Source organism: Pungitius pungitius, chromosome 11 (genome assembly GCF_949316345.1).
Source record: "Pungitius pungitius chromosome 11, fPunPun2.1, whole genome shotgun sequence".
In the NCBI taxonomy this organism is placed as follows: domain Eukaryota; kingdom Metazoa; phylum Chordata; class Actinopteri; order Perciformes; family Gasterosteidae; genus Pungitius; species Pungitius pungitius.
The window spans coordinates 843192-858970 of NC_084910.1; the positions used below are offsets into that span (position 1 = coordinate 843192).

A 15779-nucleotide genomic window follows, 5' to 3' on the forward strand; every position below is an offset into this window, starting at 1 on the left:
GAACAAATGTTGACATTTGGAGGGTGCGGCAGCGGTTGAAGGGAGGGAGGGGGGTAAGGGAAGAGGGAGGCAGGGCCTCTGTGTGCTTTGGAGAGGGCCTCTGGTGCTATTTGACAACAGCGCTGCGTCCCTGGGGGAACCCACCTGAGAATAAAGCATGCATTTCAATAAATCAACTCATAATGAAAGTGTTTGGGGCAGAAGAAAGAAAGCGCTCCGCCGGGGGCTATTGTGTGCATGACTTCCATTGGTGGCAGCAAGTGAAGTAAGTTAAATAAGGAGGTGGGTACAACACACAGTGCCGGGCAATGTGGATCAAAAGAAGAACGCCCCCCAAAAAATAGCTACACCAGTTTCAGAGTCCTTTCTGACTTTGATAACATTATTGTCCGTGTGACACCGTTTATCATGTCGTAAAGACTTCTGCCAGCCGGAATGGCGAGTTAACGGAGTTTGGGTTTACCATTCACCACCATCCCTGATGGCAGCCAAACGGCCCCCGGATGAGGCAACTCGGAAAGAAGGAGGAGGAAAACCAAGGTGAAAGGGAGTCCCTTTGGACAACACTCGAGCTCCAATTCAACTGGAAAATGAAGGATTAGCTTTGGCTGGGAGCGATGATAGAGGCCTCATCTTGGAGGATGGGATATTATATATTTGATCTTTGAGGGGTTTTTTACACTCAGAAAGGCCACAAGTGAGGGGGGACAAACCAGTGGAAATACTGTTCTTCTTTTTCAATAAAAAAGAATGATGTCAATACTAATTATTATTATTAGTATTATATTACAATTCTAGTAGTATTATAATACAATGATTATTATTACTAATTATTATTATTATTAAAGCAATAATAATGATGAATACATTTCATCAAATCTAAGCTTTGTAAAATAAATTGTTTAATTAGCTGTGTCCCAGAGCCGCAGTAATAACCAAACCGTGATGAAAAGCAAAGGAAAGCCTGTCCGATTAGGGCCCATCACACAGCCCATTGGAGCTGGCAGATGCTTAGATAGACTTTTATGGATTGCTCAATGCCGTGTCGTAATGAAGCAGGCAGGACTGACCCATCCTGAATCGGGCTAAAAAAGCTCCAGGGATGGGACCCGCTGGGAGTCCGTAACGCCCGATGCGTCCCACGGCAGAATTAATCACACTGAAAAATAAATGCGTGTCAGTGTTGAGGGGGGGAGGAAAAGGGGAGAAAATGAAATAAGTATGTCGTTTATCCCAATCAAGGTCGTGAATGTGTGGCCGGTGGAGATTCCCTGACCATAACGAGGCCCTGAAAGGAAGCCGTGGTCCATTTAGAAAGAATATATTGTGCAATCTGTGAAAAACTCATAACGTTTATGAAAAGCGATATTCATCAGCAATTCCCCATCTGCGTGTGATTGACAAAAAATAAAAACAAAAATTGCCTCAGTGTTAAATGCAGATCTGTTGTGAATAGAATAATGACTCCCCAAGATTATAGTTGGGAAAACAGTTTAATATTTTCTCCTTTGAATAATGGATATCATACCGCACCAGTACATCGATACCAGCGCGTTTTATTTCATTTACATTCAAAGATATAAATTAGTAAAAGTCCTCCTGGTAACAAGATTGTGTAGCTTCTTCCCAAATGCGTCTAAAATAAAACCCGTCCATAATATATATGTTTATATATGTACAAACAAACAGACGATGTCAGCTTCCCATTTCTGCAATACAACTTGCATAAATCACACATCATTTCGCCATCACTTAAAAAAATAAATATCAAATGTAGGCTTTTCCACTTTGAAGTGGTCAGGTTCACCTCAGTCCCGTTTTCTTTGCGTCCCAAGACTCCTCCTTTTACAAATATGGTTTCACACGTGAATATTCATTGAAATGATATACCGTGGCAAAAAAAAAGCAAACAACAGGAACCTGAGAAATAACATGTTAATCACATATATAAAGGGAGATATTTTTCAAACCAACATAGTTATGTCATGATTATCCACAATGAAATAATACACAAGCAATAGTCGCACAGACGTGATGTGGTGAGTGGAGGCGGGAGCAGCTTTCAATTGGACTCTGTGGTGGCACCAGATCCGGTATCAAGTGGAAGTTATAGGGGTTAAAACGTGGGGCCAAAAGGTGGCGTCTTCCTTCTCTTTGTAGTCAAAGCAATTGTGACACCTACCTGCAGACCGTGGAAACATAAATCCCAAAACATCGACTCGCTCCACAAGCCCAGGAAACACAAAATGATCTCAGGCCCGCTCTGCCTATACCATATCGATACTGCAGTGCTTATAGAAATCCCCAATGCCTAATTACCGGAGTAACCGGGGGGGAAAAGGAGTACCATAAGTGACTTTGGAATATGCAAAGTTGCGAGTTGAATGCAAACTGTGTTTTTTTTTTTTTTGCTTTTGGCTGACCCTGTGTAATTATAATTATCCAAAAGAAAGATAACGTCTGGGGCCTGCTGTGCGGGTGCACACACACACACACACACACACACACACACACACACACACACACACACACACACACACACACACACACACACACACACACACACACACACACGTGTTCATCAGAGGAAAAATAAGACTGGTCAAAGGTATGGCAACATGTCTTCACTCATTTGATTCACAAACTGACACTGTGTGTGCACGTGCGTGTGTGAGCGTCAGTGCGTGTGGTTAGGCTGATTGGAGGCATGTCTTCCACGGGTTTATGTTAATGTCTCCATCTGTAAGTGTAGCCAACTGCACATGTCTGTCCATCTCTAGGCTACTGCTTTCCACTGCGATGCTTAATGATTCACTTACCGATAAAAATACATGAACCATTCAAAACATGTATTTAAATTATAACGAATTGACTATTCCAGAAAATGCACTCCGTTGACAACGAAAGATATGCCTATATGTTCACTCGATTTGATGGTGCTGTTTAATCCATTGCAATAAGTCACAAAGTCTTATACTTAGTCTTACAATCGTCATTTTAAAACAAGTGATAATCCGCTAAGAGTGTAAGTTAATGCCACTCGCGTCTCATGCACGCCCGCCTGAAAGAAGTCTTCTTTTTTTTGCATCCCATGGTTTGACATCCAAGACACATGAAAGTGACTAAAAGAAAACCAGTTGATTTGCATTGCAAACAAGTGACACATTTTTACTCCCGCGACCAAGAAAAAAAAATGCAATCTCAAAATCCACCACCAGATTTAATTAATTTTTCTAATTGGTTATATATATATATTTATTTTTTTCGGCTTATTTATTACGTACCTTTCTTTGCTTCTACACTCGCGGTTCTGAAATTGGGCTGCTGCTGCTGCTCAGCAACAACAATCTGGTTTGGGTTCATTTTAACGAGGGGGGAGTCCGGCCTGGTTTTGGGCTTTGCGCTCCCCTCCAGCGCCTGGCGCGAGGAGCTCAGACCCTCGTTTGCGGCGGCGGCGGCTGCTGCGGCGGCGGCGGCCGCCAGACTCACTCCTGACGAGTTAGTGTACCGCAGGATCCCCTGGCCGTGCAGGGGGCTGAAGTTGCCATAGTTTGTGTAATTGCTATAAAAGGGAGACGTGTAATAAATAGGTCTTCCGAGGATGGACGGGGCCGGGTAGAGGGAGGGGGAACTGGCAGCCGGGGAGGTGGTGGAAGACGTAGGGGGGGTGAGGAGGCCACTGCTGGAGGAGGGGCAATTGGGCCCCACTTGCTGATGCTGCTGCTTTTGGTCCGAGGTAGCAATTTCCGCCAGCGACCACAACTTGGGCTTGACTGTAGGGTTCTGAGGTGAAGGTCTGCTATCAAGGCAGGAAGACGATTTATTGGTATGAATGGTGTTATTGGTGAGGCTCCGGGCCAAATCCTCGTGCTGGCTATGGAGCTGGTGGAGATGATGGAGTTGTTGGTGGTGGTGGTGGTGGTGATGGCTAAGAAGTGGAGCTTCTACTCCCGTTAGAGGTGACGACGTGACGGATATGGGTGAGAGCTGAGCTTGCGGTTCGTGGTTCTGCTCGTCGCCGTCCTCGTCGCATTTGTTGCCGGCCTGGTCGGAGCCGAGCTCGCCCACGCGACAGCTGACCTTCTCCCCGTCAGACTCGGCCGAGCAGGAGTGGTCCGTCAGGGTGTCGACGTGCAAGCTGATCCCTGACAGGGGAGGAGAAGAAACGAGGATAATGATTGGAATAGGAATATAATCAGACCAAGATGTGGTCAGAGGAAACGCTGAAAATCCAATGATGACTGCATATCCAATTCCAATAATGAGATATATTCGAAAATAAAAACAACTACCAAAGCTATGAAATAAATTAACAAAATCTTCCTTATTATTGTGAAATTATCCCAATGTGTGTTCAATGAAATCAATGTTTTACAACCAACCAGAGATGGTTAAGTATAATACTTAATTAGACATATACGTTTAAATAGTAGACTATGATTCAAATCATCACCTATGAAACCAATAATTATTTCCTTATTTTATATAATTATAGAAAAATATTCCCAGCATAATAACTTAAACATTAAGGCCCCTCGTGTGGATGCTATGTATACCTTTCCAGTTATCTGCCAATAATCATGTTAAAAGAAAATTAAAGGTTCACCTTAACCTGACATTTGGTGGTAGAATCTGGTTTTCATTAGATAATATGCATACACAAATCAACACGCTTACTAAAACAACATGAAGCCAAAAATATATATATATACAATCAAATTATTTGCATGTCTTTATGAATTATTAATAACAGATTCTAGAAGTTTCTTTTTTTTAACTTAAAATGACTGCACAAAACATCTTAAGCATCCGATGAAGGGGGAGCCATCCCTTCAGTCCATCTAAGCCCACCCCGTAATGTTAAATGGATCATCGGCTCGCCCACCTTCATCCTCCGCGGAAGCCTCGCTGTTCTCGAGGTTTTTCTCGGAATGCTCCACTTCTTTCCTCTCTCCGACCCCGTCCTCCTCGTCCTCGTCCTCGCTTTTATTCCTGGGGGCCCATGTCATCTTGTTCTCCTTCTTGAGTCTTCGCCTGGCGTTGGCGAACCACGTGGAGACCTGCGTCAGGGTCATTTTGGTGATGATGGCCAGCATGATCTTCTCCCCCTTCGTCGGGTACGGGTTCTTCCTGTGCTCCTGCAGCCAGGCTTTTAGGGTGGCCGTGGCGTCCCTGGTGGCGTTTTTGCGGTACGCCGGGTCGTTGAGTTGGTAGGGGTACCCTGGACTCCCGTATGGGTGGTAGCTCAAAGCCCCCGCCATGCCTGATGTTTGCGCGTCATATGGAGAGCTCTGGGGGAAAGTTGAAAAAGTCACCATGTGTTTTCCATTGTTGTTGAAAATGTTGTTCTAATTTAAGTGTGACGTAAATGTGGTTTATGTCTAACAAAAGCACCTCACATCATTTCAAATCATTTAAAAAAAGAGCACTTTATCAAAAATACAGCAGTTGTTTGTTTTTGAGAACATGTGCGAACAATTAAACAGGGCTAAAGAGTCATTTATATGCTCGATCTTATCCGGAATATAGTATAAATCACTTAGGCTTGGTAAAGACATGCAGACGTATTGATTCAAATAAACAATCAATTTTTAATGTGGTGCTTTAACAATTTGTCAAAGCTAATCTCTAAATTAAATCCCACTAACATCCAACAGCGAGTAATAAACCTATACGGTGCGTAAAAGCAGGCCGCAAAAAAAGCACAAAATAATAGTAAACTAATGGCTGCGATCATTATCAGATGAACTAATAACAGGCCTTCGGTTAATAAAGCTCTTAAGATAATAAAAATGAAATTTCAATTTTCCTTAATCGCCCATTAACTCCCTGATTCTCTGCATAGGCTGCTTTCCGTTTGGTGGCAGCCGCGATGTGTTAACACATCTTCTCTTTGCAGCATTACAAATCCCATTAGCAAATCACTTGCAATGCACCTTTCATTAAACGCTTCAAGTGCCCTGTTACATTAGCATTGCAAGTCTTGCTTTTCATGTTAAAAATCCGTTTTTTCAACGCGGGAAAAAAAAATGCAGCGACTTCATCCATTGGTGAATTTAATGACCGCTGAGGAACGAAGAGTAATGACTTGATTTATATTATTTCCGATCGCGCACAAATGAACTGCTTGCAGGCTAAAGGCTGGAATAAAAATCCGAGTTGGTGTTTGGTTTTGCATAATTAGCTGCGCAGTGTTTAGCGTCGGTCAAGCCATTATTTGCAGCTCATGCTTAAAATCCATAGTCAAACAACAACGAGTAGGCCACTAGTTTTAGACATACAGAAACCGTGCGCCCACTAAAAGTTCCTCAAGTACTTGCTGATGTTTGAACCATAAAACACGTTACACATTCATACCCAGCGAAGGAGAGCTAAACATCCCTTTCGGGCCGGAGCCTAATCATCCAGAATCACACGTCAACGTATTTTACCATGTACGACGGGAACCCCGTGGCTGGATCCGTGGAGTATGACAGCGGGCTGGAGAAGCCGGCACCAGCCGAGGCGGAGAAAGCAGCCGATCCCGGGTAAGGACTGAAGGCTGAGCCAGAGGACGACCTCGCCAGGTCGTCACTCCGCGGGGCGGCCAGAGCCGAGGCTCCGTACGCCGGACAGGAGTAAAGAGCCAGCGAGCCCGGAGGCTGGTAGAGGTAACCCTGAGGATAGGACATTGGTGAGCGCGGAATAGGTCGCCGATTCCGAAACAGCAGGCAGGGGGGGGGGGGGGGGGGAGAAGAAGAAGAAAAAAAAACGCACAGAGCGGCGATCAACAGCAGCCAAAATAATAAACAATCAACTCAATAATCGGCCGTGCAAACAGTCATCAGAGAATTCAAATGGAAAAAGTCCTCCCTCCACAGCCCCCTTTACTGAGGGGGAAAAAAACCCCCTAAAGATCTGTTAAAGTGCCCGCATAGAGGCAATGTGGCATGCGTCTTGATCCCCTAGCGTCCGATGTTTTTAGTACGCAGCACTATGAAGTGAGGAGTTAGGTGGGTAGGAACCAGTGGAGTTTCAGTCACACAGAGCATTGGGGGAAACGGGAGCTGTCACTCCAGCTCATCTGAATATCCCGTCCCCGCCCCCTTGCTGCCAAATAGATGTGGAGCCTCGGAACAAAACCCAAGGCTCCACACGCTGCAAAAAGTAGGGGACCAGAGTTGCTTCTTTTTTTTTTGGACACAAAATCAGACAAATCCAGCAAGTGGGTAAAACGTAACTGCTGCAAAATGCCAATTCATTTGTCCACAGATGCGATCTGCCTGTTTTAATCAATTATTTCGGGGAAATTCATTTAAAAGTGTTTTTCTCTTCAACTGCATTATGGCGAATCAATGTCCAATGTTTGTGTCCGCAGCAGCAGTCTGAGAGAAAGAGACGTATAAGCGATCAGTTCGGCCAGTTCAATCAAACATTTCTGCAAGTTGTGTAAATAATTTAGTTCGCTGCTATGCTCGGGTTTGTTGCGGCAACCCGGCGTCCGCGTGATCAAAACTTGCACATCTGTGCACACACAGCTGCTGCCGTGCGTGTTGCAACTGAGATAGAGGGGAGAAAGGTATAGCGAGAGAAAGAGAGGGAGAGAGGGAGAGAGAGGGGGGGGGGGGAGTACAACATGGTCAGTGCTCTCCACTCGCAGCTGGTTATTTCGTAAATCGAACCATGGGACGCGGACGCATCCGCGTACGTTTGCGAGCACGGACGAGTGAGCGCGCTCGTCAGGGAGTGCGCGTTCGCGGCCTGTGGGAGGCGTACCCGGCTCCTTAGTTTGAGCGCACCTCAAACACACTCATTCCTTATGGCTGCGATCACATTGATCGGGAACAATGCTATTAGTTGCTCGTGTACGTGCACGAGGCGCGTGCTCCTCTATGCAGACAACGAGCCACCACTGACCGTTCCGTGTGCGCAATGGTGTCAGGACACGTTTGACAGCGCTTGCTCGCGCACTCTGCGCGCTCTGTCTACACTGTGGTGCAACTTTGAACGCACTTTTGGACTTGGTGTGCACGCGGAACGGGGCATAGCCCCCTGGCCTTTATTACTGTGATTACAGGCTTAATGTCCTCTGTTGGAGACAAGCGATACGGCACAGCATGCCGGGAAAGACGAAGCTGTGACAGCGGTTTCGAAACGGGCAGTCAAGGTGGGAAGAAGAGTGGCCAAGCAGTCTTCCTCATCAGTATTCATCGGCGTGAGCGTGTTCATCCATCAGGTGCTTGTTCCTCTACTGCGGAGTGGTCGGACAGGGTTGTAAACAACAACAGCCCAATTTGAATAGGCGCAATGCAGCTTGCCTGCTAGCAGGAATGACTAACGACTTTATTGCGTGTGGTTTAATACAAAAAGGAGCCCAAAAGTAAACTTGGTATGTTTTTTTTTAATCATTTATACACAATGGTCATCACAGACAAAATGATTTTCCATCTAGACTATTGAAAGAAGAAAGTAGTCCTGACAGACTATGACATGCTGTCTAACATATGTCTTGTTATCACAACATATTTAATGTTTGTATAAAGCACAGTTTTATTAGACCATGGTCTTGTAATGTACACAGCTTAACACTCAGGTGAATTAAATAAACCTTTTATAAAACAACTCGGTTGTTATTCCTTTTTTTCAAGCCAACTGCTATCTTCGTTTTGAAAATATTTGAAAATACTCTATATCAAGTTACATATAATGAATTGTTTTATTGAGAAATCAACATTAAAGCCTAAGTAAGTTTTACATCTTTTGGAAACACTGATCTTATATTTTACCTTCTATTATATCTACCAGTCCGTCTTCTGTTAAGGGAATGGTTTGTATTGTTGAGGAAGATGAGGGTGATTTCTCTTGGTTTCAGACAGGAACAATCAATCCCAGAAGAGCAAATTAAAGCGCTCTCAGCACGGACTGGGTGGAGATAATGTTGACTCGGAGTACTGCTTGGCTCACACCAGGGGGCACTGTCTCCACTATACACAGACCACAGGGTCGACATCAGCGCTGTACCTTCACAGTGAGGGGTTGTCTGTGTGTGCGCGCGCGTGCGTGAGTGTGTATGCATAGCTTTCTTTGTAATTAAATGTAATCAGAATTGTATTTAAATGTCCGTGCAAATTTCTAAATGCAGCCTCTGCATATCGTCAGTGTGAAAATGCACGTGTCGGTTTGTTAAGGTGCATATTTTAAGATGTTTTAAAGTTATTCCAGTTCCAGGCTGATGGAGATCTAGGAGATGGGTGGGAGAGAGGATTGATAGACAGGCAGTCCGAGAGACAAGGAAGACAGAGCGACAGGCAGATGAAGACAATATTGAGAGTATAGCGACAGTAAGGCAGACAGATGAAGCAAGAGAGAAAAGCATCAGGTCCGACACGTAGATCATGTCAAAGAGACACCTGTCCTGCATGAACACACCAATTTAGACTAAAAATAGTGGGCTGTATTGACTTTTAACACCGTTTATGTACATGGTGTAACACACTTTTATTGATGATGTTAAAGTGAGTGGTAAAGATTAATACACATTGATGAGCTAGAATGTCAAGAAGGCTTTTTACCTAATTATTTGAGACTCTAGATGTTCTCTGTAAATCCTTCTTTTGCCTCATTTCGTTAGTTACAGTGGAAAGAGGATACCTCGCATAATTTAGCTTGAAATATTTTGTTAAAAGATTGAAAATAAACCACCAAGTGATTAATTGATGTTCTTTTATAAAAACAGTTTTTCTACCTTTAATTACTTTATATAACTTCTATATAAAAATCTTATCCTTCATGAATGAAGGAAACAGCTATTGATTTTTCATTTATTTTCTCCCAAAAGAATTTGCCACTGAATAATATCAAACTGGCAGAGTTGCTTGTACTACATTGGTGATTATTGCTAAATGCCTCCCCTTTTACCCGGAGTTAGGTTGAAATGTTAAAAGGTATGGTTTTTATGTCATGCTCTTTGCTCATTACACATATCACTAAATAAATATTGATTTGAGATTGGGCATACACGTTTGAGGCTTGAAGCTTACAGCTGTTGTGCCCTTTCTGCATTTCATCAACCTACATTACTAGCGGCACTTCGTATTTTAATTATGTCAGTGCATTTGGGGGCAATGGGGGGTGGGGGGGGGGGGGGTGAATGTGTAAATGCGTGTGTGTCTAACACTCCAACTATGCACGGCTTTAGGTGCATGACTAACAGTGCAGCAGATCACAGAGGAATGGGCGAGTTATAGAGTCTTATTGAGCTGCTCTGGAATCAATACATGGTGTATGATTAAAGGTTGACAGAGCTTTGTTCACAGTGACCACTGCCTCCACGCTGTGGACACTTACTACAACTGTTCATTGACTGTTCACACCTTGGAAATCAGTTCATGTCTTTTGGTCGTAACCTTGAACCACTTCTGAGTTGTTTTATGTAGAGTGAGTTGTGTTCATATTTTCCTCGTCAACAACGTTATTCGACAAATTACAATTTACTCTCCTGAATTTCGAAACACCCCAAAAAGTTTAAAATTGTTTCATGCTCCATGAGTTGTCAAAATGAGTCCCAAACTTTCACAAAGTGTTTTGTTTGTGTGGGGGCGTGATAATGGTGTAACAGAACCTTCCTTTTGATCTTCCATTGTGTGACTCAGTCAGCTGAGCAGACTCATTGACAGCTTCATATGATCAAAACATTGAGATCTGTAAAAAAGAGGAGGAGGAGGAGGAATGTTGCATGTCGGTCACATTTGCTGCATTTTGATACAAAGCACTGGTACAATCCATCCCATGCCCCATTTGGGTTTGTCGCTGAAATGTCTTTGGTCCCTTCTTTTTGTACAATGGGGGGAGGGGTCAGTAGGGGAGGGGGCAGCTGGGGGAGGTGAGTGGGTTGGGTGGCAGACTGGCGACAGGCCGTCATCTCTCTCTCCGCCTGGCATCTGCCCGCCGCTGCCAAGCCCTTTTTCTAATCAGCAGTCGTCCATGTGCTTGGCAGCGGAGGGGGTTTCAAATCAGCTTCTCGCCCCCGAGTTAAAAACCCTAAGCCCTATCACTTTGTAAACGGGTACCTTTAGGGCGACTGATGCAGGGACGCCTCTGATGTGCTGGAGTGGAGAACATCGGTTGCCTCCTTGCTTTGAATATGTTATGCTGCTAGCACTGTTGCTGTTTTACTTGTTGTATTTTTTAAAACCAAAACCACGAGGCAGCTCTGGCTTTAGATTTGATTTGTTTAACATGTCGCTAACTGACATGGATGTCGACGGAAACAGTTCTCGGGGAGGGATGGGAAGCAGTAAACCGATGGGTTTGATGTGTAATTCCTCTTGAAAAAAAGAAGGAAAAAAGGAAGCACACTTGTAAGTGAAACTCAAGTCTTTGACTTGCTTTACTCTGACATGTTGTCTGAACTGGTGAGACAAGAAGAACGGGGTTGCCTGCTTCCCAGCTCATGGCTGCAGGACGTCTTTTAAGAGTGCTATCTACACACTAACTATAAAAACATGGCAGTCTTTTTGTTTTTCATACAACGTGTGACAGAAAGTGCTACATATTGTTCAAAGTTTAGGTTCCCAGTACTGGTAAGCCAACAACTATGATTACTATATTACTTCACTACTATAATTCTACACGTTTGTTTGAGAACCAATGGTTTGGGTGTCTAGCGTTCAGCTACAGGGCTCATTCATCCACAGGGTGGAGGGTGGGGGATTTAGGTGAGATGACTGTTAGCTTCAGAAGTAACAAGCACAAATAATGGGCTATCTGGAAGGGGAAGAAGAGAAAAAAAAATCCACAAATTATAGGAATTATGTGCAGCATGGGTTTCAAACACACACACATCCAGACAGGCTGATTGATGAACCAAACGAGTCCCTGAAAATCAAAGGGGGGAAATAAAGGGAGACACAAAGGGGGGACAATTTGAAATGGACTAAACCTCTCCGGTGGCTCTGTAGCCAAGGGTCGGCCAGATAGGGTTGCCTAGAAGGAGTCTGCTGACAGCTAGTGTCACTGGGCTTTGTAATCATTGTGCTGGACCTGATAGGGTTACTAGCGGCTAATCCAGGCTGACCTTGGTTAGGTGCCTTGAATGAGGGCGGCTTTGTACAGTTGGGACAAGCTAACAGTATGACGGTGATGCTGACATATAATGTCTGCATGGGGACTTGCCACCACAGCTCTTTTGTTGTGCTATCAAGTTGCCTCGAATCCAAGCCACAAGAGAGAAAAAAAATGTTTTCTCTTTCTCTGAGAGAGGAAGAAAGGTGGCATTTAAATTGTCGCTGGGGAGAAGGTACGGTTGTATCTCAAGGTTCAAGAGGTCAACCTCTGTATCGGATGGTGTTCGAGTGACTTCAAAACAAATCCTATCGCAATGAACATTTCTTGTAGTTCTCACCCGTACAGCATGCCTGTGTGCGCCTTCGTCAGATGTTTTAGAAAGGCCACCACAAATCTACAACATGTTCTTACAAAGAATAGATCTGGACGAGGCCAAACTGATACAGAGACGGTTTGTTTTCTCCACCTGGTAGGAACAGGCACTATTTTAGTAAGAAAGAGGAGAAAAAAAACTATTTTTTTACTATTGCAATAACCTACCAAAAAATACCAATAATAATAATACAGAAACAAAAAATCAGGTTTTGGAATTATTAGAATTCTTTAATATATTATAGGCACATTAGTTAGGCGTCATTTTATGGTTGTGCATAGCCACAACACAAAGGTGACACAATTAACCAGGAAATGAAGTAAATTAATGCCTTTTCAGGGGCAATAATGGGAGACAGGGAGAAAGCTGAATTTAATGTTGAAAATGATACATACAAAAAAGACTCACCACCTTCCCTTTGACATCCACATCCACACATCATCCAAACAACATTACGTTACAAACACACACACACAGACACACACACACACCTTCGGGCTCCAACCGGTGTGAAGGCAGTAGAGAGAAGGCATCCTTGCCTTTCTTCCTGCCAGGGAGAGCTGTAAACGGAAATGGGATTCCCATCCCCTGGAGCCTGCTACTAATCCACAACAGGCCCACTGCTGGATTACTGGGGACATCAGCTGACATGCCAGCGAGTGCACACACACACACATACGTGTACACTCACCTATGCACACACATTGGTGTGTGGACACATGTACGCTAGCCTCGTAAGATGTGCAACATACACTGGCGTGCGTGCACATCACTGGTCATTGGAGTGGATGGAAATGCACACACACACACACATGCATACAAAAGAACAGACAAATCACTCACATAATCAAGACCTGGAATGCATCTCATGGATTTAATACATTGGCAGGACAATATAGAGATTGCCATATTTCTGCAGTCTGGAGTTGGCAGTAACGGTTAAGTCCGTCCTCTATTGTCCCTGCTGGTCTAGATGCATATTGATGTATACGCTTTTTGGAGTCCCTCGCCGTGCAATTATACACGTCAATCTTGCATTATTTATCATTACATGCCTTGTGTTTCTTGTGATTATTTACGCAGGACACTCAATTTTAGTTCCTGAAATTCTCCAGATACATATTTTCTGTTTCCTGCCCCCATAACCATGGAGAAAAACGTTAAATGTCATTATAACTACCTAATAAAAATTCACAGTACTTTTTAAATTATTTATTCATTTTTTTAGCTCATACATGTTACTGTATGTTGTAGGAAAAATAAATGATAAAAATAAAATAAGATAAAACACCTGCGTTGTGCACAGCAAGTTCAGATCAACCAACATCAGACAGTACACAACTGCTCTTATTATATGATGCCAGTCATGTAAAATAAATCTATATATATACTTAAATATATATAAAATGAAAGTTATTGATAATTGCTCAATTGCTAGTATTGCAAGTTGAACTTTTGTGAGAGGGAGCATGTAACTGTAATATGAAATGCAGCAGTAAGACAGAACAGAAAATGATCTGTTTGCCGGAAAATATCAGCTGCCATTCACAAATCAGCTTTAACACATTTCAAATGCAGTCAGGTAAATCTCAGCCCATGATTAGGTCAAGCGTGGTGGCAGTATTTGTGGTAAACACTGTTCCGCTCTGGGGGCTAAACGCTTGTGTCAGTAAAGAATAATTACACCCTTCCACATTGTATCTATCGTGTTAATCTCGGTCCACAGCAGCCACTTTATTCTCTCGTTTGTTTAATAGCTCACTAGCAGCTTTATTATTTCAAAGTGCTCGATAGCAAACCTGTAAATTCTCTGTTCAACATTTGCCCCTGTGGCGTTGTGGTTCACTGGTGCTGAATGTTGAAATAAAGCAAACAGTCATTGATCTGCAATCAAAGATCCAGGACAGGAGGTCATTTACATGTGGAGAAGAAAACCATTAGGAGCCGTGCTGCAAGGCGTGTGTGGCGTAAAATTCATTAGCAGCGGTTCACTGACACTATTGACACACCTGCAGCAGGTATAGGTGGAAAAATATCACTAAGCCATTCTAAAATACTGTATGTTACGTGGTGGATTCTGCCTGCTGCTAATTACAAATGGATGTGCATTTGTGGTGTACCATGCAAAGCCAAGTCTAGGGACCAAGGGAGGTTAAGAAAAAGGTTTATACTGTGGGAAAGGAATCAGATAGGAGGCAAATGGCCCTCGAAAATTAAGCACAACTACTTATTGGCAGTTGTTCAAGTTTGCAACCGTCCCGGGAGACCTGGGTGCTCATGCAATGTGTTGCAGCTTCTGTTAAAATGTGATGATTAAATGGGCAAATACTTTGTAGATTTGTAGACTGAGTGTGGGGCCTGTTTATTTTATTTATTCGTAGCATGAATATGAATAATTTACCCGTCAGCAGTTTTTGTTGTTAGAGGAGAATCATTATTGTTTGTGGCAAGCGGAAGTTTGGTGCTTTTCTTTTTGTGCATTAGGCACTTTCACATTGTATTGACAGCTGCTTTCTTCTGTCTGGCTCATCTTTCTCTCGCTGCTCAAAAAGAAGTCTGAAGCTGCTTTAACAGGTTGTTAAAAAGAATCTCCCCTGTCGAGTACCTTATTGTTCCCCCCTTTGAAGGATTACATTTATGTGTCTTAACGGTTATCAGGATTCTTCACTGGAAAAACATATGATACAAATTAATTTCCGCTCAGAGAACTCTATAAAGTATAAATACTATATAAAACCCACAATTTATATACTTTACTCTCTCAACTTACATGACCTTTATTGTCCTGCCAAGAACAATGACATAATCAGTCTACAAGTACCCTAAGACCACATTAGCCTCTATGACAGGACAACAATATGTATTTGTTGTTTCTTGCGTTTTTCTTGCCTTGTCGGCCGGTTATTTTGACATGTGACCGGTCATGTTATTTTGACATGTGACCGGTCATGTTATTTCGGCATGTGACCAGTCCAAGCAATACTCTTTGACATGATACCGGTCCTTGATGGAAAAAAGGTTGGGGACCGCAGCACTAAACCAAAGTAGTTTCCCGTATCTAAGCAATGAACCATCGTTCCTACAGCTATAAAGATCACGTTGTTCCTAAACCTTAAACACCCAGCATCAAACTGATTAAGTATTCATCAGTGATTCATACCGTTGTTGGAAATGTAATACATTATTATTTGAAATTTGTCTGACAGTCAGTTAAAAAGATGGTGTCCTTCGCCCTCTCCTCCTCAGCACTACAAGTGTCTACTCTCCTACGCTCAGTCAAGGTCAATTGAGTTCCCCAGTCTGTTATCAGTTTGTGATGGAATAGTGTAGATAACTGAGTACTCAGAAAAAGATGGAAGGA

The 15779-nt window shown here is 43.2% G+C and overlaps 1 protein-coding gene across 1 annotated transcript; it reads right to left on the reverse strand.

The window, feature by feature from the left end:
• Positions 1 to 1474: 1474 nt before the first annotated feature.
• irx2a (iroquois homeobox 2a) lies at positions 1475 to 6717 on the reverse strand. The gene is made up of 3 exons (XM_037455023.2): positions 6432 to 6717; positions 4886 to 5291; positions 1475 to 4145 (listed from the first exon to the last, which is right to left on the reverse strand). Exons 1-3 carry the CDS (start codon positions 6669 to 6671, stop codon positions 3277 to 3279), a joined length of 1515 nt encoding a protein of 504 aa, XP_037310920.2. The 5' UTR covers positions 6672 to 6717; the 3' UTR covers positions 1475 to 3276.
• Between the last annotated feature and the right edge of the window lie 9062 nt (positions 6718 to 15779).